This window comes from Protopterus annectens, chromosome 1.part2 (genome assembly GCF_019279795.1).
Source record: "Protopterus annectens isolate FY-2018-M chromosome 1.part2, PAN1.0, whole genome shotgun sequence".
Taxonomy (NCBI): Eukaryota; Metazoa; Chordata; order Ceratodontiformes; family Protopteridae; genus Protopterus; species Protopterus annectens.
This window is the reverse complement of record NC_056727.1, coordinates 480053972-480075848: the sequence shown is the minus strand read 5'-3', so window position 1 is coordinate 480075848 and position 21877 is coordinate 480053972. Positions and strand designations below refer to the sequence as shown.

Genomic DNA, 21877 nt, shown 5'->3' with positions numbered 1-21877 from the left:
AGCCAAAAACTCTCGAGCTAAGGCTGTACCCACAATACCTCTCTTCCCATTACCTTAGATCAAGTTTGCAGTGCAGTTAAAAAAAAAAATACAGAAGCCCTGTCTAAGGTATAACCCTATAATGTCCCAAGACTAGGTCCAAACCTCCAAAGTCTTTTGTAGGGGGTGGAATGTCAAGAATGAATGAAGACTGACAACACAGATGGAACATTATGGTAAGAACATAACTTCTTTATCTGATGTTGTCAGTCTTCATTCATTCTTGACTGATGGGACAGAGTCCCAAGCTACTTTAGATTCTGGGCAGTCCTAAGGAAGGATATTTCTGACGATATTCATGAGGGGGGGGGATAAGGGCCAAGTAGCTGCTGCATTTGTTGCTTATGGGAGAGGTGAACAGGTCACAGTACGGCTGACCCCATTGATGAGAGATCTTCATCTCTATGTTGAGATTGAGAAACCACTCGTGAGGCAGGAGGATGCATCTGCTCAGTTTGTCCGCAATCATGTTGGAGTTCCCCGGAATAAGCATTGCTGTCAGAAAGCAGTTGGAAGCGATAGTTAATTTCTAAATCCTTAGGGCTTCCGGACATACAGGGTAGGATCTGGTTCCTCCCTGTTTGTTGATATACCACACTAAGAACATGCTGCTTGATTGGATTGCAACTGTCTCCGAAGGAAGGATAGACTGGAATGCTTGCAATGCTAAAATCACTGCCCTCAATTCTAGGACTTAAATGTGTAAATTGGCCTCTTGTGGGGACCAAGTGCCTTGAACAGTCTTTCCCAGATAATGAGCCCTCCACCCTATCTGGTTAGCATCCGTGGTCCCTATGGCCTTGGACTGAGGGGGGGAAAGGTATGACCCCCCCCCATAGATTCTCTATTGGCTTCATCCACCAAGATAAATCTTTTTTACAGCGATTTGTTATCAGGACTGGATCGGACATGGGATGCATCAGAATCGACCATTGTGATGCCAAGAGCCATTGAAGCAGCCTCATGTGATACCTCGCTAGGAGAAAAAGAAGTTATGTACCTACCATAACGTTCCATGTTAGTTGTCTTCATCTCGCCTTCCCTCTTGCTGGTTGGGTTCAGAGCCGATCCTCGGCTCCGACTCGGCCATCTTCAATAGCTCGAGAGCTGTTTATTGGCTCGAGGCTACCCCTTATCCCATAATGCCTAGCGATAGCTACCCAGACCTCATTTGAAATAGCTAACTCCAGACATAACAACATAATAAATCAGTCAAGAATCAGTTGACTATACCTGCCATATTCTCTTAAATCAAAAAAGGAAACAAGAGAACATACAGCCTTTGAAACAGAAAAAAACACCTCTCGATCCACAAGGACAGGGGGATGGAGGGTGGGACGCAAAGAAGGCGAGATGAAGACAACTAACATGGAACGTTATGGTAGGTACATAACTTCTTTATGTTAAGTTGTCTATCTCGCCTTCGTTCTTGCTGGTTGGGACAGCGTCCCTAGCAACTAAAAACCTGGGTGGCTCAGTGGAACAGACTCTTCAGAACAGTGGAACCAAAGTCGGCTCTGCTCCTGGAGACCATATCCAACTTGTAATGAGAAATAAAGGTATGAGGGTTTGCCAATGTGGCAGCTGCACAGATGGAATCCATGGGCAACCTAGACTGGAAGGCTACAGAGGTGGCAAAGGCCCTAGTAGAATGACCTTTCGGTTTAATAGGTAATTGTTTGTTCCTTAACTGATAAATGAAAGAAATAGTGTGTGACAACCATCTGGACAAGGTCACCTTGAAAACTGGAAGACCTTGTTTGCCCAAGGCGTAAGAGAGGAATAGTTGGTCCGATTTCCTTACTTCTTTAGTTCTGTGCAGGTAAAAACGCAATTGCCTATGAACGTCCAATTGGTATAGTTTGTATTCTGCCTTGTTGGTATGATTAGGGAAAAACACAGGAAGATCTATAGATTGGTTTAAATTACTTTCTGAGCAGACTTTAGGGAGAAACGAGGGATTAGTCCTCAGAGCAACCCTGTCCTTATGAAAAACCAAGTATGGAGGACGAACACATAGCGCCTGAAGTTCGGAGACATGTCTGGCTGAAGTAATAGCTACCAGAAAGAGTGTCTTCCAAGATAGGAACTTGATAGAGCAGGACGCTGCTGGTTCAAAAAGTGGCAAAATTAAGGAGGTTAGGACTAAATTAAGGTCCCAAGGAGGAGGGGGATCTCTCACTGGAGGCCCAAGAGTTGCCCCTCTCAAAAAAGATTTACATAGCTTATGAGACATAATGATAGAGTTTGAAAAACCAACATGAAAGTTAGAAAAGGCCGCCATTTGTACCCTGATCGTAGAAGCAGCGGACCCGGAATGAAACAGTTGAGCTAGGAATTCCAAGATTTTGTGGACTGGGGCTAAAAAGGGATCCACATTCCTAGTCTTTGCCCAACAAGAAAAACGTTTCTATTTGCTACCACAACTTTTCCTCGTTGTGGACTTGTGAGAGGACACGATAATGTCACGGACTGCTGGGGAAATGCTGGGAAGCCTGGCTAAGGTTGGAAATGGAGCAACCAAGCTGTGAGCTGGAGAGTTTTGAGGGACTGATGCAACCCACCTGATTGATGAACCAGGAGGTCTGGAATTGGGTCCAGAGTCCAGGGTTGATCGAGAAGGTAACGGTGCAGGAACAGGAACCATATCTGTCGAGGCCAGTAGGGAGCAATGAGGATCATTTTGCAACCCAACGATATTGCTTTCTCTACAAGTTTGGGTATCAGAGGGAATGGAGGAAAGGCATAAAGAAGTCCCTGGGGCCAATCGTGGACTAGAGCATCTCTGGGTGTGTGATCCGGAAGCAGAAGAAGGGAGAAGTAGTTGCTGCATTTGCTGCTGAAGGGGATGGCAAAGAGATCGCAGCAAGGCTGTCCCCATTTGCGAAAAACAAGATTCGCAACTTTCTGATTCAGAGACCACTCGTGAGGCATTAGAATAGATCTGCTGAGCCTGTCCGCTATGATGTTGGATCTCCCAGGGATGTGCATCGCAATCAGAAAACGTTGGGAGGAAATCGCCCACAGCCAAATGTCTGAGTGCTTCTCGACACAGGGGGTAGGACCTGAATCCACCCTGCTTGTTGATGTACCACACCACTGACATGTCCATTTGAATAGCAATGGTTCCAGGAGGAAGAGAGTCTTGAAGGGCTTGCAACGCCAGGAGCACAGCTCTCAGTTCCAGGACATTTATGTGCAGATGGTACTCGTGAGGTTGCCATGTGCCTTGGACTGTCCTGCCCAGGTAATGCCCCCCCCCCACTCTATCAGGGAGGCGTCTGTAGTCACTGTGGCTACCGGAGGGGGTTGTATGAAAGGTCTGCCCTGAGTAACTAGTGGGGAAACCATCCACCAAGAAAGATGCCTTTTGCATGCATCCGTGATCATGATCTTCTAAGTCATGGGTAGCTCTTGGAAAGACCACTGCGTAAACAGAAGCCACTGAAGAATCCTCAAATGAAAGTGCGCCAGTGGGATTAGGAGAATGGCTGCTGCCATGGAACCTAGAGTTTGAAGGACGTACTTGACTTGGATCCTTTTGCTCTGCATCAGAACCTGTACCTGCTGATGAATTGCGGACACCTTTTCTGGTGGTAGCCTTGCAAACATATCCCTTGTGTCTAAGTCTGCTCCTATGTAAGTGATAGATTGACAGGGTAACAAGGCAGATTTTTTGAAATTTATTGTGATGCCGAGCTGTGAGCAGATTGCGATTGTGCAGTCCCGTGCTTGTATGAGTTGATGCCTGGTGGTAGCAGTAAGGAGCCAGTCGTCTAGATACGGAAACACCTGGAATCCTTGACGCCTCAGGTGAGCCCTGACCACTACAATACATTTGGTGAACACCCTGAGGGCTGTGGTGAGACCAAAGGGCAGAGCTCTGAACTGATAATGACTGGCCCCCAGCCGGAAGCGAAGATATCGCCTGGAGCGCCTGTCCATCTTTATACGGTAGTACGCGTCCCGAAGATCTATAGAGCACATCCAATTGTCCTGACCCAGAAAGGGTAGAATGGACTGTAGTGTGACCCATCTGAAACTTCATTCTTTGCACAGACTTGTTTAGTCTGCTGAGATCCAGAATAGGTCTCCAGTCCCCTGTCTTTTTAGGTACTAAAAAGAACCTTGAGTAAGTTCCGGATCTGTGCTGGTCTGCCGGGACTTCCTGGATGGCTCTTTTTTTCTAGCAGTTTTGAAACTTTTATTACTGCTTGCTCCTTCAGATTGGGTGGAACATCTGGGAGGGTCTTCCTTGAGTGTAAAGGGGGTTGATGGAAGGGAATTTTGTAACCTCCGGATATAACCGACTGTGCCCATCTGTCCTGTGTTAAACTTCGCCAGGCTTTTGGGTACAGCGAAAGTCCTCCCCAGACTGCTTCCAGAGAAGTGCAGCCAGGCAACCCTTCAGGTATGCTGAAAGGGCTTATCAGAGAAGGATTCTCTGTTGCCCTGGTTCTGTGGACCCCCCCCCCCTGCCACGAGGGTGGCGTCAATTATTATTGTTTCCCCCTCTGCCTCTGGAGGAAAAATCACCAAGTGTGTCAGGCAAGACTCCCTGAGATTTACGGAACCACATCTTCCCACTCTTCTGACCCTTGGGGTAGGGTCTAGAGGGAGTGGAAAAATGGACTCCCATGGCAGAGAGAGTCTTGCCTTCTTGCTCACACCTAGTCAAAGTGTCTTTCACCTGTGGTCCAAAAAGAAAGGAACCATCAAAGGGAGTGTTGGTGAAGGACGCTCGAAAGGGTTCTGCAAAGTTAGACAGCCGCATTCAGGCATGCCTCCTAAGGGCCACCCCAGTACCAGTGGCTCTACTCGCCCCATTGGCTGCATAAAAAATGAGCCTCATGGAGGAGTTAACAACAGAATTAAGCGTCGCTAGCTGGGAAACTACCTTGGCTTGTGCTCCCTCAGCTGTTGGATCTTGGAGGGTATCTCCGAGCTCTTTAAGGAGATCCCTTTGAAGCCAGGTAAAATGACACAGTTAGTTCAGTGACCTCATAGAGAAGGTCGCTGAAGCGAACATTCGCTTCCCATATCTGTCCATTGTCCTAGACCCCTTGTTAGGGGGATGGACAGATGAAGAGGTCTATGCTAACTCTTTTTTGGTGGCTGCTGCTACCACCATAGCATCAACAGGGACACCTTTCAAAAGGAACTGCTTATCCTGGTGTGCTGTAATAAATTTACTAGGTCTCCTTGGAGTTGGTTCCACTGTATCCGGAGCTGACCAAGCCTTTCGAGCCACCACTGTCATAAGTGGATCGAAAGGCGGAGACACCCACGAGGTGGAAGGTTGGGAACCGAAGGCATCCAGAAATACAGACTCATCCTCAGAAGGGGCTAGGGGATTCCAGTTCCCCCTCTGCTTAAGCATTTCTAGGATGTCCAAGAAGGAAACATCTTCAGAGGGGGATCTCAAGGACCCTTCCAAATCATCTAAGTCTGTATCTGAAGTGATAGACTCGGGGGAGTCAATGTGCTTCCTCTTACACTTTTTCTTCTGAGTGGGCTCTTCTGAGTGATCAGGAGAGGCTTCAGAAGAGGAGGAAACACCCAATGGGGTGTCCTGGAGCATCGGATCCCTACGCTTGGGGTCTGGAAGAGGAGCAGAGGTTGGCACAGGCACTACAGGGGACGGAGGTGGTGGGGCTGATAGTGGAGCTGACTCAGGGGACAGCACACTCCGCATGACATCAAAGGCATCCCTGCCATGATGCAGAGAAAGCTCCGGTTCTGAAGAAATAGGAATCTTCCTCTGCATTGAGGGAGACGGCACCGAGGCTGATGTAGGAGCCGAGCTCACCTGCGCCGAAGCTCCAAGAGGGAGAACGGGGTCGGACAAGGGTCCTATGCCACTTGCCCACTCAGAGCCGATGAGGGAGCCCCGGCACCCAGATCCCTCGATGGAAGGCACCATCTAGGGAATCGGAGCCGACGTCAGAACCGAAGGAGATAGAGTTATCGGAGCCGACAGTTCCACTTCTAGAACACCAACAAACTCCGGCTCTGAACTCATTGGAGTCGGAGGAGGAACAGCGAGAGAATTGGACGGAGCCGATATCTGTTGAGGAGGGCTGGACAACAATTTGGCTAGTGCCTGCGACTTTAGCAACCTACTGACCACTCTCTCCACATCGTGATCAGACAGACTAGAGGATCGAGAGGAGTGAGAGGATCGGTGACTACACTCGCTCTGAAGTAAAGGAGACCGAGGAGCCGAATGCACCAATTCTAGTGAGGGGGACCTCAGCCTCTTGTGGCTCTGAAGCCTCTGATGGAGCCGACGGGGAGGTTGTCTTATCGGTGCCAGCCGGAACCGACGTGGAAGGTAAATCCTGAACTGAAGACGGCTCTGAACTTGGAGCCAATGGCTTAGTGGATTTAGGGGATTTCACAGGCTGTGAGTTCTTGTCCGGTGAATCCTTGGGTTTTAAAAGACCCTTAAAAATAAGCTTATTCTTACGCTCCTGCAGGACTCTTGGACTAAAGGCATGGCAAATAGAACAAGTGTCCTTCAGGTGCACAGCACCTAAACAATAGATGCAAGAAGTGCGCCCATCTGTCAGAGAAATTTTCTGACATCATGAGTCACACTTCTTGAACCCAGAAACCTTGCATTCCTTTGACATCCTTGAAGTAGAAGGAAAAACAATTATAACAATAACAACCAGAAGCAATAAACAGTCTACATAAAACACACTACTATAAAGACTATAGCTAAAGTTTTTTTTTTTTTTTTTTTTTAAGATAATAGGAAAGCCTCTAACTTAAACGGCTAGCCTATAAGAGAAAGGCAGAAGGAAAGCCTCTAACTTAAACGGCTAACCTGACAAGAAGAAGTAAGGGGGGAGGGGTGGGGGAGAACTCTCTAAGTTAAATGAGTTCTACAAGAAAAAGGAGGGATACTATAAGTTAAACAACTATCTATCACAAAACAAGACTATCGTTAATAATAAAATACTATAAGGGTTGAATTCTAGTGAAGAAAGTTATACAAAAAACTTTATACGAGCCTGAGCCAGAAAAACGAAACTTCGCAGCTGAAGTGGCAAATGAGATCTGGGTAACTATCGCTGGGCATTACGGGATAAGGGGTAGCCTCAAGCCAGTAAACAGCTCTCGAGCTATTGAAGATGGGCGAGTTGGAGCCGAGGATCATCTCCGAACCCAATCAGCAAGAACAAAGGCGAGATAGACAACTTAACATCTTATGTTATAGTTCCTGCCATGGTTCCCAAAGCTTAAAGTACTAGACAAGCAACAACTTTGTTTTGGGAAATGATTACTTGAACTTGTGATCTTAGCTTCAAACAGCCTGTGGAGAGGAAGGAAGGCTACACAAGACACTGTATTTAGTCTTGCTCCGATAAGCTCCAGATCCTGAGTGGGAGTCAATTGTGACTTTTCCTTGTTGACTGAAATGCCTAGTGTTTCGGCAAGATGTAGAACAAAGTCTATGGCGTAAAGCAGTAGATGTCTGGAGGGGGAGGTGAGGAGCCAGTCATCTAGATATGGAAACACCCAGAATCCTTGTAGTCTCAAGTGAGCTGCTATGACTGCCATGCATTTGGTGAACACCCTGAGGACTGTGGTGAGACCACAGGGCAGCACTTGAAATTGGCAATGACTGGCTCCTAGCTGGAAGCGGAGATATCTTGTGGAGCATTTATCCATTTTTGTGTGGTAATACACATCCTCAAGATCTATAGAGCACATCCAATTGTTCTCCTCCAAAAGGGAAGAATAGACTGAACTGTGACCATCCGGAATTTTGCCTGTTGTACACATTTGTTCAATAGGTGAAGATCCAGAATCTTGAGTAGAATCTGGATCATATTGGGTCTGGAGGGACTACTTGGATGACTCTTTTTTGAAGCAGTGTTTGAATCTCTACTGCTGCTAGATTTCTCTGACTGAGTGGAACATTGGGGATTCGCTTTTAGGGTTTTGGGAAAAGACTGAAAGTGATGTAGTAACCTCTGGTAATTATTTTCTGCACCCAGGTATCTGAGGTCTTTGTCAGCCAGGCTGAACGGTGAAGAAAAAAATCTTCTGCTGACTGCCTCCAGAGGTAAGCAATCAGGCCTCCATTTAGGAGCACTGATAAGGTTGTCTGGAAAAGGAATCTCTGGAGCCTTGGTTACGCGGACCCCCTATGCCAGCATATTCCAGAAGCGATCCCCCTCTGCCCCAGGGGGAATACTCACCACGTGTGTCCCGAAAAGGCCCTTGGGATTTCTTGAACCACATTTTTCCACTCCTCTGATTCCTGGAATAAGGTCATTGTAGAGTGGAAAAAGAAACACCCACTGCAGAAAGGGTCTTTCCATCTTTTTCACGCCTGGCTAGTGTGTCTCTAACATTCGGGGTAAATAATGAAGTACCATCAACAGGAGCATTGATAAAGGAAGACTTAAAGGGTTCTGTGAAGTTACACAAGCACACTCAGGTGTGATGCCTAATGGCAAGACCTGTACCTGCTGCTCTAGATATCTCTTCAGCTGCATGAGCAATGAGCTGCATGGATGAATTTGATATAGACTCCAGGATGGCAAGCTGAGAGGCAACCTTATCCCAAACCTCGTCAGATACTGCTCCTGCAAAGCTGCCTGAAAGCTCAGTTATCAGATCCCTTTGGAGTCTAGTAAAGTGTGCCAAGAAGGTCAAGGACCTAATAGTGAAGGTCATTGATGCAATGACCTGCTTCCCAAATTTGTCCATTGTCCGGGACTCTCAGTTAGGAGGATGGACAGTTGAACTCTACTCGGTGAGTTCCTTTTTGGTGGCCACTGCTGAGAGACAAAGATGACACCATAGAAATGACTGGAATCATAGAAATGGCCCAGGAACTGACAGCTGAACCATGGTCCTGGGTGTACAACAGATCCGAAAGAGTTGAAGACAACAGCGACACCCCCAGTGCCAAGGTAAGGTCCACTGTCAACACAGAGGTAGCTGGTACCTGGTGCTTTGAAATGAAGGGCTCCAAACCTTGGAAGGAGATCGAAGGAGGATAAACTGGTGAAGTCCTAGGAGAGTAAGCCCCGGTTCCAGGAGGGAGGGAGAGAGAACTGCATAGGTGTGGGAAGACCCCTGGCTGCCAAAAGCTGGTCCACCAATTTAACTACATCCACTTCAGAGAGACTCCTGGAGAAATGGATCAACATTTCTGAAGGGGACTCAGGTCTATCAAGAAAGGGGAGCTGACCCAAGAAGGGGTGTACCGAAGGGGAATATCTAGCCCTGGGAATCGTAAGTAATTTGACTTTTGGCACCATCAATTGTGCAGAAGGGAAGTCTGGGCCAAATGAGAGATGCTGGAGCAGAAACTGTTGCTGGTGCCGAAGAGGTCGGCACTGAAGTAGTCTGTATCAGTGCAATGACCCCTGAGGGTCATTGAGCCACTGTCAGAGCAGAAGTCATCAATTCAATCAATTTTGGAGCTTTAACTCTTGGTTCTGTAGAGGAAGATGGAACTGTCACATATCGTCTACTCAGGGGCGATTTCTGCTTAACATACAAGGCCATGTCAAACCCAGAGCTGTTGGACATGCTACACTTAAAGAAATTCTAATCCCTCAGAGCCACACGCTCCAGGGATATAAACCTTGTCATCACAATGAACAAAACATGCTGGAGGGATAGGTTTCTGACCCAAAGACTCCCCCAGACTCTGGAACAGACTGCCCATACATGTCAAGCAGAGCACCTCTTTGGCCCTCTTCAAAAGGAACCTTGATGATTGGATGGGAGATAGGAAATTCACCCCGGGGATCACGTCAGTTGCCCTGCTAGACAGGGGTCCAGGGATGTAAATATTGTGGGAAGAAATATCCAGGAAATTGTTATGGCTAGGTTTGTATAGGCCCTAGGGCCAATAGCCTAGTACCAGCCTATGAACCTATGAGACTTTCGTTCCTGTGCCAAGGGCCAGGATGGCATGGAATGACTTCACTTTTTAGATTCTGGCTTAGAAGATTTTGAAGTCTCAGTCTCAGAGAGGGCTTCATCAAATGGACACTTTAACAAACCCTTTAAATAAGCTTGTTACGTCTTTCTGCTAATGTATGGGTACTGAAGCCTTGACAAATTTTATAAACAATTTCAAGTTGGGGGGGTGCCCAGACAGTAAACACAGGAAAGACGTCCATATGAATTGGGCATCTTTCTGTCACAATCCTGACACTGTTTAAAGCTGGATGTTCCTTTTTGTTTTCTACCATATCCAGTCACACTCAGAGACACACCCAAAAGGGGAGCATGAGGAAAAAGGAGACAAAAGTTTTTTTTTTTTTTTAATTACTAGGAATGGTATAGCAGGAATACCCAACAGGGTAAAAAGGAATGAAGAATGTACCAACAATGGTACTTAAAGATTACCTACGGTAAGGGGGGGAGAGGGAAAGGGAAGGTAAGTTACCAATGATGGCAGCAAGAAATACCATTAGGAAAAGGGAGTAGGTAGAAATAGTAACAGCAGTCAAACACTCTCAGAAGAATGGCGAGGGAATCTGAGAAATCTAATAAGAGCTTACTAGTAATTCACTAAGGAAAAACAGTAAATAAAAGCACTTAGCTGAGAGTATTGGCTGATGCGTCCAATTTTCAGAGTGGCAAATGAGATCTGAGGCAATGGGAAGAGAGGTGTTGTGGGTAGAGCCTTAGCTCGAGAGTTTTTGGCTGGTGTGAGCTATGTATAACGGCCGAGTTGGTTCCAAGGGTTCTGAACTGAACCCATCAGTCAAGAATGAATGAAGACTGACAACATCAGATTAAAGGTTATCACATCTGCCAATCTTGGTAAAGGCAAGTAAAGTGAGAAGTACACACCTCCTAGTACCTGGGCTAAGACCTGGAGATATATGCATCATATGGAAGTGGAGCACTCTATCCCTGCAACACCCCATTGCACATCCCCATTCATAATAATGTAGCCAGCATGTCAACGGATTATGGGATACCTCGCAAGCAGTATGATGACCTCTGCACATCTGTTCATCTCAATGGTCCTGCAAGATCCACTCTCTTGAGACCAACAAGGCCCTATCATCTGGAGAGATGGGATCCACTCAGCTAAGAGCAATATTAGTGTGCCCCAAGTGCTGCTAATGGAGCAATGGATGCACATACGATGTGATATCAGTGGGGATGACCCTACCTGACAAGCCAGACCCTGATCAAAGACGATGTAGTTGCACAAAAGTCCCCCACCCTTTAAGTTAGAAGTTGTTTACTCTCATTCTCGATGAAAGATGCATTTTGATTAACCATAAAGTATATATAAGAAACCAGTGGCCCATTTACCATGAAGTTTTGTACACAAGTTGTCTTATGGTAGAAATCCCTGTTAACTGACAACTATGTGTCAATTCAAAGAAAGTCATGAAAGTTATTGAAGTGTAAAGAAAGGTCTTATACTATCAATGATGCTTAAACTGTGAACAACTATTACACAAACTTTTACAAGTTTGTTAACTAACCAGAATAAAAGCTAGTCTTGTGCCCTGGATGCTAAAAATTTTCAGTAAGTATGCAAGCTAACAATAATCCTACAAGCCTACTAATACATTAATTTGTACATTCTTTGCATTGCAACTATGATACCTGACTTGGCTTTCATCTTTTGAGTTCCAGTTGTTCATTAGCACTTGATCAGGTAAAAGACAGCCATTCAATGTATTCTGCGACAACTTCTGAAGCTGCTGAAGGATAAATACACCACAAGCTTCAAGGTCTTCGCCATCCAGATTCTCCTGATTGCAAAGTCTGCAAATTAAAGCGGATGTTATATGAAAAGCTTATGAAAACTATAAACACCTGTCTGCATTTTTCCTAATGAACAATACAAGAAGATTTAGCACAGGTTAAAATGAGACAGTGTAGGTGGGGGTGTGTGTGAAGGTGAGGGGGAGGTTGAAACCTTAGTATGACACACTGTACAGCTTCATCAGATTTAAAGAAATGAAGGAGAGGAACACACATCTTGATACAGTAACATTAAGCTTATCCATATCTTAGGTATGTGTCTCCTTTGCTGATTACCATCCTCAACTCTGTTATAACAACACTTGTGAGTTTATAGACCTAACAGTTACTAAGCTAGAAACAAACTACACTTGAAAGAGCCATAGAAAAGACGGCCCATTATCTTACTGTTTTTTTATATGCTTAATAGCAAAATTTGCATTCTGAACATGACACACCACATTCATTCAACTCATGGGTCTCAAACTCCCAGCCTGAGGCCACATCTGGCTATGAATACTTCTATTTTGGTTTATGATGTTTTTGTCCATGAATAAATGTAATCCATCTCACAAAGCTTTTTTAATTACTTAAAATTATTTCAGTTATATAATTATGTAAGTCTGGCTCGTGATCCAAATTGTGTTGACAAATGCTTGCCTATTTGGCTTGGAGCACTAACTGCAGCAGTGTGTGGATCAGTGCACTGGTATGTTCCCTGTAGGGGAGTTTCCACTCAGTTTATTCATAGTTTCGGGTATTTGGTAACTTTTCCTTCTCCTACAGTATGAGAATTGTGCAACTCTAGGCACAAGTGATACTGTGTCTGAGTTTTTTTTTTACACAGTAGAGTGAGAATGTAAACCTATACTTAGAATTACCTTTGGTTTTACACACCAGTTTTTTGGAAAACGCATTACTTGCAGCAAGTAAGGAAAAAGGGTATTATTTTAGCTAAAAGGGTAGTACATTAGACTACTTGCTACACGTAAATAAAAAGGGGTGGTTTTGTTGTTCTGAGTGCACAGTTTGAACTGTAAAAATTAAATTGCGTAGAATTTATTATGGGCAAAGACTAAGCATGCTTTCTTGCACTACACAGTCTTTGCCTATAAGGCTAAATTAGAAGTTATGTACCTACCATAACGTTCCATGTTAGTTGTCTTCTTCTCGCCTTCTTTCTTGCTGGATGGGTTTGGAGCCGAACCTCGGCTCCGACTCGGCCACTCTAAAAGCTCGAGAGCTAGTTCCACCGGCTCGAGGCTCCCTTATATCCCACAATGCTAGGCGGTAACTCCTCAGATCTCGTTTGTTAGCTAGGCCCAGAAAAATACATTCCATAATATGGAATAAAAGGGATAACCCACCTCTATAGGCCTACTGAAAGGTGTCCTAAACCTGACTGAGGAAATATATCTATATATATATATATATAGGTGGTAGAAAGGATAAAGGTCACAAACAAACTCCTCTAGGTCTGTCCAGGCTAGGGGGAAGGAGGGTGGTACGCAAGAAAGAAGGCGAGAAGAAGACAACTAACATGGAAAGTTATGGTAGGTACATAACTCCTAAATGTTAAGTTGTCTATCTCGCCTTCATTCTTGCTGGATGGGACCGCGTCCCTAGCACCTTGTCCCGGGTGGCCTATCGGAACAGACTCTTGAGTACAGTGGAACCAAAGTTGGCTCGGCCTCTAGAGGCTAAGTCCAACTTATAATGAGAAATGAAGGTATGGGGAGAAGCCCAAGCAGCTGCAGCACAAATCGAATCAATAGGCAGTCTGTCTTGGAAAGCTATAGATGTAGCTAAAGCTCTAGTTGAATGAGCCCTAGGTTTGGTTGGCAACTGTTGATGTCTGATCTCATACACAAAGGTAATCAAAGAAGTAAGCCATCTAGAAAGAGATACCTTAGAAACTAGAAGGCCCATTCTGCCTTCTGCATAGGAAACAAACAGTTGATCAGACTTCCTAAATTGTTTGGTCCTGTCTAAATAGTACCTAAGCTGGTGATGAACGTCTAACCAATGTAATTTTTGTTCGGATCTGTTCGAATAGTTAGGAAAGAACACAGGAAGATCAATGGTTTGATTCAAATTTGCCGGTGAAGCGATCTTAGGCAAAAAGGACGGGTTGGTACGTAAGGACACCCTATCCTTATGAAACAAAAGATAAGGGGATCTACTACACAGAGCATGAAGTTCAGAGACTCTTCTGGCTGAAGTAATAGCTACCAAAAAGAGTGTTTTCCAAGATAGCAATTTCATTGAGCATGAAGTTGCAGGTTCAAAGAGGGGAAGAATCAAGGACGTCAGAACCAAGTTGAGATCCCATGGAGGAGGAGGATCCCTGATAGGTGGTTTGAGGAGAAAAACTCCCTTTAAAAAGGCTTTGCAGAGTTTGTGAGACATAACTGAGGACTCTGAGACTCCAACATGAAAGTTAGATATAGCTGCCAATTGAACCTTGATGGTAGAAGGAGATGAACCTGAGTGGAAAAGTTCGGCTAGAAAATCTAGCACTGATTGAATGGAAGCAGTGAAAGGATCTATATCCTTTGAATGCGCCCAATAGGAAAAAGGTTTCCACTTACTATGATAAATCTTCCGAGTGGAAGATTTATGAGAGGCTATTAAAATATCTCGAACTGAGTGAGATATTAGAGGAAGCCTGGCTAGAGTTGGAATTGGAGAAACCATGCTGTGAGGTTCAGAGAAGGGAGGGAGCGGTGCAACTGACCCGACTGATGGGTCAAGAGGTCTGGAACTGGGTCCAGATGCCAGGGTTGCTCCAACAGATAACGGTGAAGAAATGGGAACCAAACCTGTCGAGGCCAGTAAGGGGCAATGAGGATAATGGAAGCTTTCTGAGCGATGGCTTTCTGAATTAGTTGAGATATCACTGGGAAGGGAGGAAAAGCATACAGAAGTCCCCGGGGCCAATCGTGGACTAGAGCGTCTCTGCTGGGATGGCCTGGTTGGGGAAAGAGGGTGAAAAAATCGTCGCACTTGCTGTTTTGGGGAGTAGCGAAAAGGTCGCAGCAAGGTCTGCCCCACTTTCGAAAGACTTTGTCCAACACTGAATTCTTCAGAGACCACTTGTGAGGCATGAGAATAGCTCTGCTAAATTTGTCTGCAATCACATTGGACTTCCCGGGAATGTGCGTTGCTAACAGAAACCGCTGAGAAGAAATCGCCCATTGCCACAGTCTGAGTGCTTCTCGACATAGGGGGTAGGATCTGGTTCCGCCTTGTTTGTTGATGTACCACACTACAGACATATTGTCTTTCTGAATTGCTATAGTTCCTTTGGGAAGAGAGTCTTGTAGGGCTTGCAACGCTAGAAGCACTGCTCTCATCTCCAGGACATTTATGTGCAAGTGGCGTTCGAAAGGTTGCCATATGCCCTGGACCGTCCTACCCTGGTAATGCCCCCCCCACCCCATCAGGGAGGCGTCCGTTGTCAGTGTAGCAACCGGAGGGGAAGGAACAAAGGGTCCTCCTAGGAACAGCTGGGGGGATGTGACCCACCAATAAAGATGATTCTTGCACGATTGTGTTATCGCAATGGAATGGGACATTGGAAGTTGTTGGTACAACCACTGTGTGAAGAGCATCCATTGTAAGATTCTCATGTGGAATCTGGCTAAAGGAAGGAGAGGGATAGCAGCCGCCATTATTCCTAAGACCTTCAGGGCCAATCTGACTTTGATTTTGTTGCTCTGCAAAACAAGAGAGACTTGTCTGTGTATGTCTGCTATTCTCTGCTCTGTGAGTCTGGCTGACATGCTGACTGTGTCTAGATTTGCGCCTATAAAGGTAATAACACGACAAGGTGACAAGACAGACTTTTCGTAATTTATTGAAATGCCTAGTGTTTGACATGTGTGAAAGTTATAGTCTCTGGCAAGAAGCGGAAGATGCTTGGTGGGGGCTGTAAGGAGCCAGTCGTCTAAATACGGAAACACTTGGAATCCTTGACGTCTCAGATGAGAGGCAACCACTGCCATGCATTTGGTAAACACTCGGGGGGCTGTAGTGAGTCCAAAGGGCAGGGCCCTGAATTGGAAATGACTGGTTCCCAGCCTGAAGCGGAGGAATCTCCTGGAGCGACTGCTCATTTTGATGTGGTAGTACGCATCCTGAAGATCTATAGAGCACATCCAGTTGTCCCGCCCCAAAAGGGGTAGAATGGACTGCAGCGTGACCATCCGAAATTTTGTTTTCTTGACAGACTTGTTCAAGTCGCTGAGATCCAAAATGGGTCTCCAGTCCCCTGTTTTCTTTGGAACCAAAAAGAATTTGGAGTAGATTCCGGACCCTTGTTGGCCTGCTGGAACTGGTTGAATGGCTCTTTTTGCAAGCAGCTTTGATATTTCTAGCACTGCTTGTTCCCTTTGACTGGGTGGAACGTCTGGAAGGGATTTTTTGATTGCTTTGGAATGCGAAAGAATGGGATTGTGTAGCCTTCGGAAATGATGGACTGTACCAACTTGTCTTGAGTTAGGGATTGCCAGGCTTCTGGGTACAGAGATAATCTTCCCCCAACTGCCTCCGAAGGTGGACAGTCGGGCAACCGGAGGCACCGTGGAGGGAGGGGCAGATGGAGCCGACTGTGGTGTTGAGCCAGGTTCTAACACGCTCCTCATGACCCCGAAGGCACCCCTGTCAGGCAGAGCCAGAGGTCTCCGCTCCGAAAAGCTGAAAACCTCCCCCGGCACCGACAGTGATGGCTCCGAGGCCGATGTCGGAGCCGAACTCACCAGCGCCGAAGCACCGAGAGGAAGAGCGGGGTCGGACAAGGGTCCGATGCCACTCGCCCCCTCGGAGCCGACGAGGGAAGTCCGGCGCCGAGATTCCTCCAAAGAAGAAATCGGAGCAGACAACGGTACCGAAGACAACGGTATCAGTTCCGACGCAGCCACAGTCTCGGGTCCGAGCCGCCCTGGCTCCGAACTCAAAGGAGTCGGAGGAGGAATATTCTGAGTGATGGGATTAGCCATCGACTGTTGAGTCGGGCTTTGAAGCATCTGGGCCAGTGCCTCGGACTTAAGAAGTCGACTCACTACCCTCTGAAGGTCATGATCTGATAGTCTCGATGACCTAGAGGAGTGAGATCTATGGCTCCATTCAGACAGCAATGGAGATGCTGGAGCCGAATGAACGGAACCGATGGATGGTGACCGGGACCTTTTTCTGGAGGTCGGTTCCGACAATCTGATCGGAGCCGACTCACCGGTGTCTGCCTCGGCTCTGGGCGGAGCCGAGGAAATAGTAGGGCCGTGAGTTCGAGAATCATCGGCTCCAGCCGGAGCCGATGTTCGAACAGCCTTTGAAACCCCAGAAGACGACTCGGATACCGGAGCCGATGGTCTGGTAGGCTTCGAGGGTTTCCCCGAAGATTGAGTCGCGGGACCCTCAGGCTTCAATAAGCCCCTTAGAATGAGCTTATTTTTACACTCCTGCAGGACTCTAGGGCTGAAGCCATGGCAAACAGCACATGAGTCCTGCAGGTTCAAAGGTCCCAGGCAGTAAACATAAGAAGTGTGACCGTCTGTCAGAGACATCTTCTGACAGCACGAGTCACACTTCTTAAAGCCTGAGACCTTTGAATCTTTAGACATATCCAAAGAAGAAAAAAGTGTAACCACACAATCACACACACACACCGATTACACTTATCAAAAGTTAAATTAAATTAATAAGTAATTTAGAAAAAAATTAAATCCCTAGAAAACACAGTCACTCCAACTACTAGGAAGGGAGGGACTGGGCCTTAAGCCCAAGGGAATAACTTTAGAAAGTTTAGGAGAAAAAGGGAGAAATTTGGAATGTAAGGAAACTACGTAACTTATAAATTTACTAAGGAAGGCTAACTTAAAAGGGGGTCTATCTAAGATACAACTAGTTTTTTTAAACTAACCTGATGAGCCGGTTGAAAAGCACCTCGATCGCTGTAGCGGCAAATGAGATCTGAGGAGTTACCGCCTAGCATTGTGGGATATAGGGGAGCCTCGAGCCGGTGGAACTAGCTCTCGAGCTTTTAGAGTGGCCGAGTCGGAGCTGAGGTTCGGCTCCGAACCCATCCAGCAAGAATGAAGGCGAGATAGACAACTTAACATCTAAAGTTAAGAAAGCAAAGGTTGTAGTACACTATAGTGACAGCAGGTAAATTAACATGCAGTCCTTACTTTGCATTGGATGTTTATTTACATGCTACAACTAAATTTACAGAAGCGGATTTTTTTTGGAGGGGGTGGTCAATAAAATAGCAAAATGAAGAGACACTAGACTCAGTTGCCCATATAATGGCATATCATTTTTCTGAAATGGTTTGAGGCTGATGACGACTATAGATACTTGAAAGGCTGAGAAAGTCCACATGGAAAGGGAGGGGATGTCCAATGCATTTTGTATCCATGCTCTGTGATAATTAGCACCCAAAAGTCTGAAGTTACTGACTGCAAAACTGGAAGACATAAGGAAAGATTCCCTGGATTTCTGAGAAGAAAGCTGTGGTGGGAACGGGGTGGGGAGAGACAGGAGGCAATAACAGCCATATGTTTTTTTTCCTTTGGAAAGATAATCCTTGAAAACCACTCACTTCCTTTTTAGCATCATTTTGTTATTTCTTTTTAAACTTTTGCTTAGAAGACTTGCGCTGGTCTGACTTAAAGATTTTTTGATACAATTCCTCCTTGATTGGAAGAGTAATTTCTCAGGAATTTAGGAATGGGTGACTACTTGCATCAATTTGTCTCTCTTCTTCTTTTTTTTAAGAACCTCAACAGTGGAATTACCACATAAAAGGTATTTTTCTAGAGAGGAATTTGACAATTGTGCATTAACATCTTCTGTGAAATTCTGAAGTCTTATTCAGGCATTGTTTTTCATGACAGTATCCCTAAGATAAATCTACAGCATCATGTGTATATCTGATAGAATGTTTGTTTAGTAACTTGAGATGCACAGTTGACCATTTTCAAAAGACTGGATTTAATTTCAGAGTTAGGGAAATTGGCCACAGATTGCCAAAATTTTGTCTCTATAGATATGTAGCAAAGGTAGAAGTGTAAACTTTTTTGACAAATTTACCAAAAGCATAGCTATCCTTGTCACTGGGGACAGGGTTAACAGAATAAACTGATTTAGTACCTCTCTCTGCATCTAGGAAAATAATGTCATGGTATGCAGAAAGGATTTTTCAAAAATAAGAACTAGGGCTCTACAGAATTTATCAGGTTTCTTTGTAACAAGGGGGTTGGGAATCCAAAGATACTGATGCAGAAGATGTATCCTCCACATTACCTAAGACTGGAGGGATGGCCATGGGTCTGGAAGAGCACATACCAGGGAGTTTGCAACATACCTTTTGGGAATCAGCTACCCCTTTCCCTTTCCATTAGAAGAAATTCTTTTTTTAAAATAGTATCGCCAAATGAAATTTCAGATTCACAAACTGTGACAGAAGAAATATGTGAAGAACAAACTAATCCTTCCTGATTAGATTCTGATAGAATTTCTTCTTCTAAAGAAGAGGCAACTCTTTTCCCCTTAACTGGAATGGAAAAAGAAGACGCTCAGAAAGGCTTTAAAGTATTGCATAGCCAACAGTACCTGTGCAAAATTAAACCGATCATATAGAGTCCCTTTTTGAGAAAGGGGGGAGCAGTAGGAGGAGACAGATGTTTAGTCTTTTCAGTGCACTTTTATGGAGTGTCCAGACATGTGGTCTTCTGGGTCAGAGCTATAGGTCGGACTTCCACTTGTGATCCACCAACATCTTCCCTCACTTTTAGCTGATTTATGCCTCCCTCACCCTCAGACAAAATAATACAAAGTTTTCCCCTTTCAGCAGACTCCAATGGATGAATAGTCTGTTGGAATGTGTGTGTGTCCTGGGTGATAGTCATCAACAAAAAGGATGTGCTAGAAGGTTCAGCTGCATAAGTGGCTCAGCAGGGTTGTAACCACAAAGCTGTTGCAGGGTAAAATGGAACTCAGAACAGCATCACATCTGATAAAGTCTTTAGACAAGGACGAAAGCACTTAGATCAATTAAAAGATTTTATATTAGTGGACATGGTTCTGGTTCATTTGTCTTTTTTACATTCAGCGGACAGTTTCTTACAGTGAATGTTTTTTGGCTGCCTTTTACCATCTTACAGCTGTCATGGTTCACTGGAGGAGTTTCGTGGTGGTTGTGTTGCTGGCCTCAGCAGAGTTGTCAGTCTCAAGACAGTGAAATGGGAAAGATGTACAGATTTCATCACTGGTGAATCAGAAGACATGGCTACTTGCTCAAAGACCCACAGGCATCTGTTTTCAAGAAAAATTCAGAGAGAATTTAATCTACTCCATACAATTTCTGGAGTGAAAGAACGGCAAACAGGACACAGCCTAATGTCACGCTCCTCACCCAGACAGAAAACACAAGTGGAATAAAAATACTTATATATGATTTGTCGACCATAAGCTCACTTGTTCTTTCTGATAGACATAAGACAAGATTCTCTTTCAGAAAAAGGAAAGTTCCTCCATTGGAATACTTATCTACCTAATGTCTAAGTAGCTGAAGCCAACTGCCAGCAGTAGAAGCCTCAAAGGTGACAAAAGTCTGCAAGAGCGTACTAACAACAAGAAAGTTCTGAGTTTTAGTGGGTCCAAGCATCCTTATACTACCATGTCCTGTCTTGCTAAAGGCAGACATACAGCACTCAAGGAAGGTGCCTAAAGCTTTGTAGACTGGCTGGACGGAAGGTATCCTTGGCAGGACATGTCCCATATTGTAGTGGCTATTGCAACAGTGATCTAATGAAGAACATTATTTATGGGTGATGACTTGAACTTGATTTGCGATAATGAGGATGCATCATGGGAACCTATAAGGGAAATATAACAAAAGCGGGTAGATTTCTGAAGTATATGAGAATATTTGAAACAGAGGATGTGAATTTTGTAACAAGAATTCAAACAGAACGAACATATTAATCTTCAAAATGCAATAAATGGGCTAGATTAGACACAAGCTATATTTTACAGCAGCATTTGTACTTAACTGAAAGCTTTGAGATCCATCATCCATCAGATCATACACCACTAAAAAGTAAGATAAAGCTGTGGGTAATAATGTAAAAATGAGAAACTGACGTGTTCCTATGAATCTCTTAAAAAGAGAGAAATTTAAGGTATGGATAGTGGATAGTGGACAGGAGTCTAGATTTGTTAGGAAAGATACAAAATGTATACCTAGTGAGTAGAGTGGAATAAATTGAAAATTCAGTTTAAGACATGGTTGAATCAAGAGAATGAGAGATCAGAAAGAAGCAATAGGAATTATTTAAAGGAGTTGACAAAGGTTCAAGTATTGCAGAAGAAAGGGATTCTTAGAGAACAAGAAGTGGAGCAACTGTAGAGTGCTAAAGGGAAAATAACCTAATATTTGAATAATATGCATGAGTTTAGAAAGGTGGCTGTTAAGGAAATATTTTTGATAATAACTGCAGTGGGCAAAAACATTTCACACAACTTAGGCAGCAAAAAGAAAGAGTAGCACCCTTACTTAAGGAATCTATGACAATCAAAATGAGAGTTACTGTAGAGGTATTAGAAATATTTCATAAGTTTTATGAAACTTTGTATAAGACAGAGGAATAGGGAAAGCAAGAAAAGGCATACATGGCAAAATTTATGGAAGACTTAATTATGCCAAGGTTAGAACAAGCTGAGACTCAGCAATTAACAGCCAAGATGAGAACAGATGAGATAAAAATGGTGTTGTATAATCACTCAACAGGGAACTCTCCAGGAATAGTACTGCTAGGCGTCCCTTGTCCGTAAGCATGTACTCACCAGCCCTTTATACAAATCTCCAGCCTCCTGCCCCAGAGCATTACTCCCAGGACTACTTGGCCCTTGCTGACCAACAGCGGCTACAGCTATTTGGACCCTCTACTACTCTCCAAGAGAGCCACTCCTAACAACTTATTCCTTTATACAAATCTCCGGCCTCCTGCTCCAGAGCATTAACCCCGGGACTACTGGGCCCTTGCTGACCAACAGCTGATCCAGCTATTTGGACCCTATACTA

General features: G+C 44.8%; 1 protein-coding gene across 3 annotated transcripts in view; it reads right to left on the bottom strand.

The window, feature by feature from the left end:
* KIZ (kizuna centrosomal protein) overlaps positions 1 to 21877 on the bottom strand; it is a 1514946-nt gene that overhangs the window by 881226 nt on the left and 611843 nt on the right. For all 3 annotated transcript variants that reach the window (XM_044057131.1, XM_044057139.1, XM_044057146.1), the window contains one exon: positions 11650 to 11811. In XM_044057131.1, coding sequence (XP_043913066.1) covers positions 11650 to 11811 — 162 coding nt within the window. The remainder of the gene's footprint in view (positions 1 to 11649; positions 11812 to 21877) is intronic.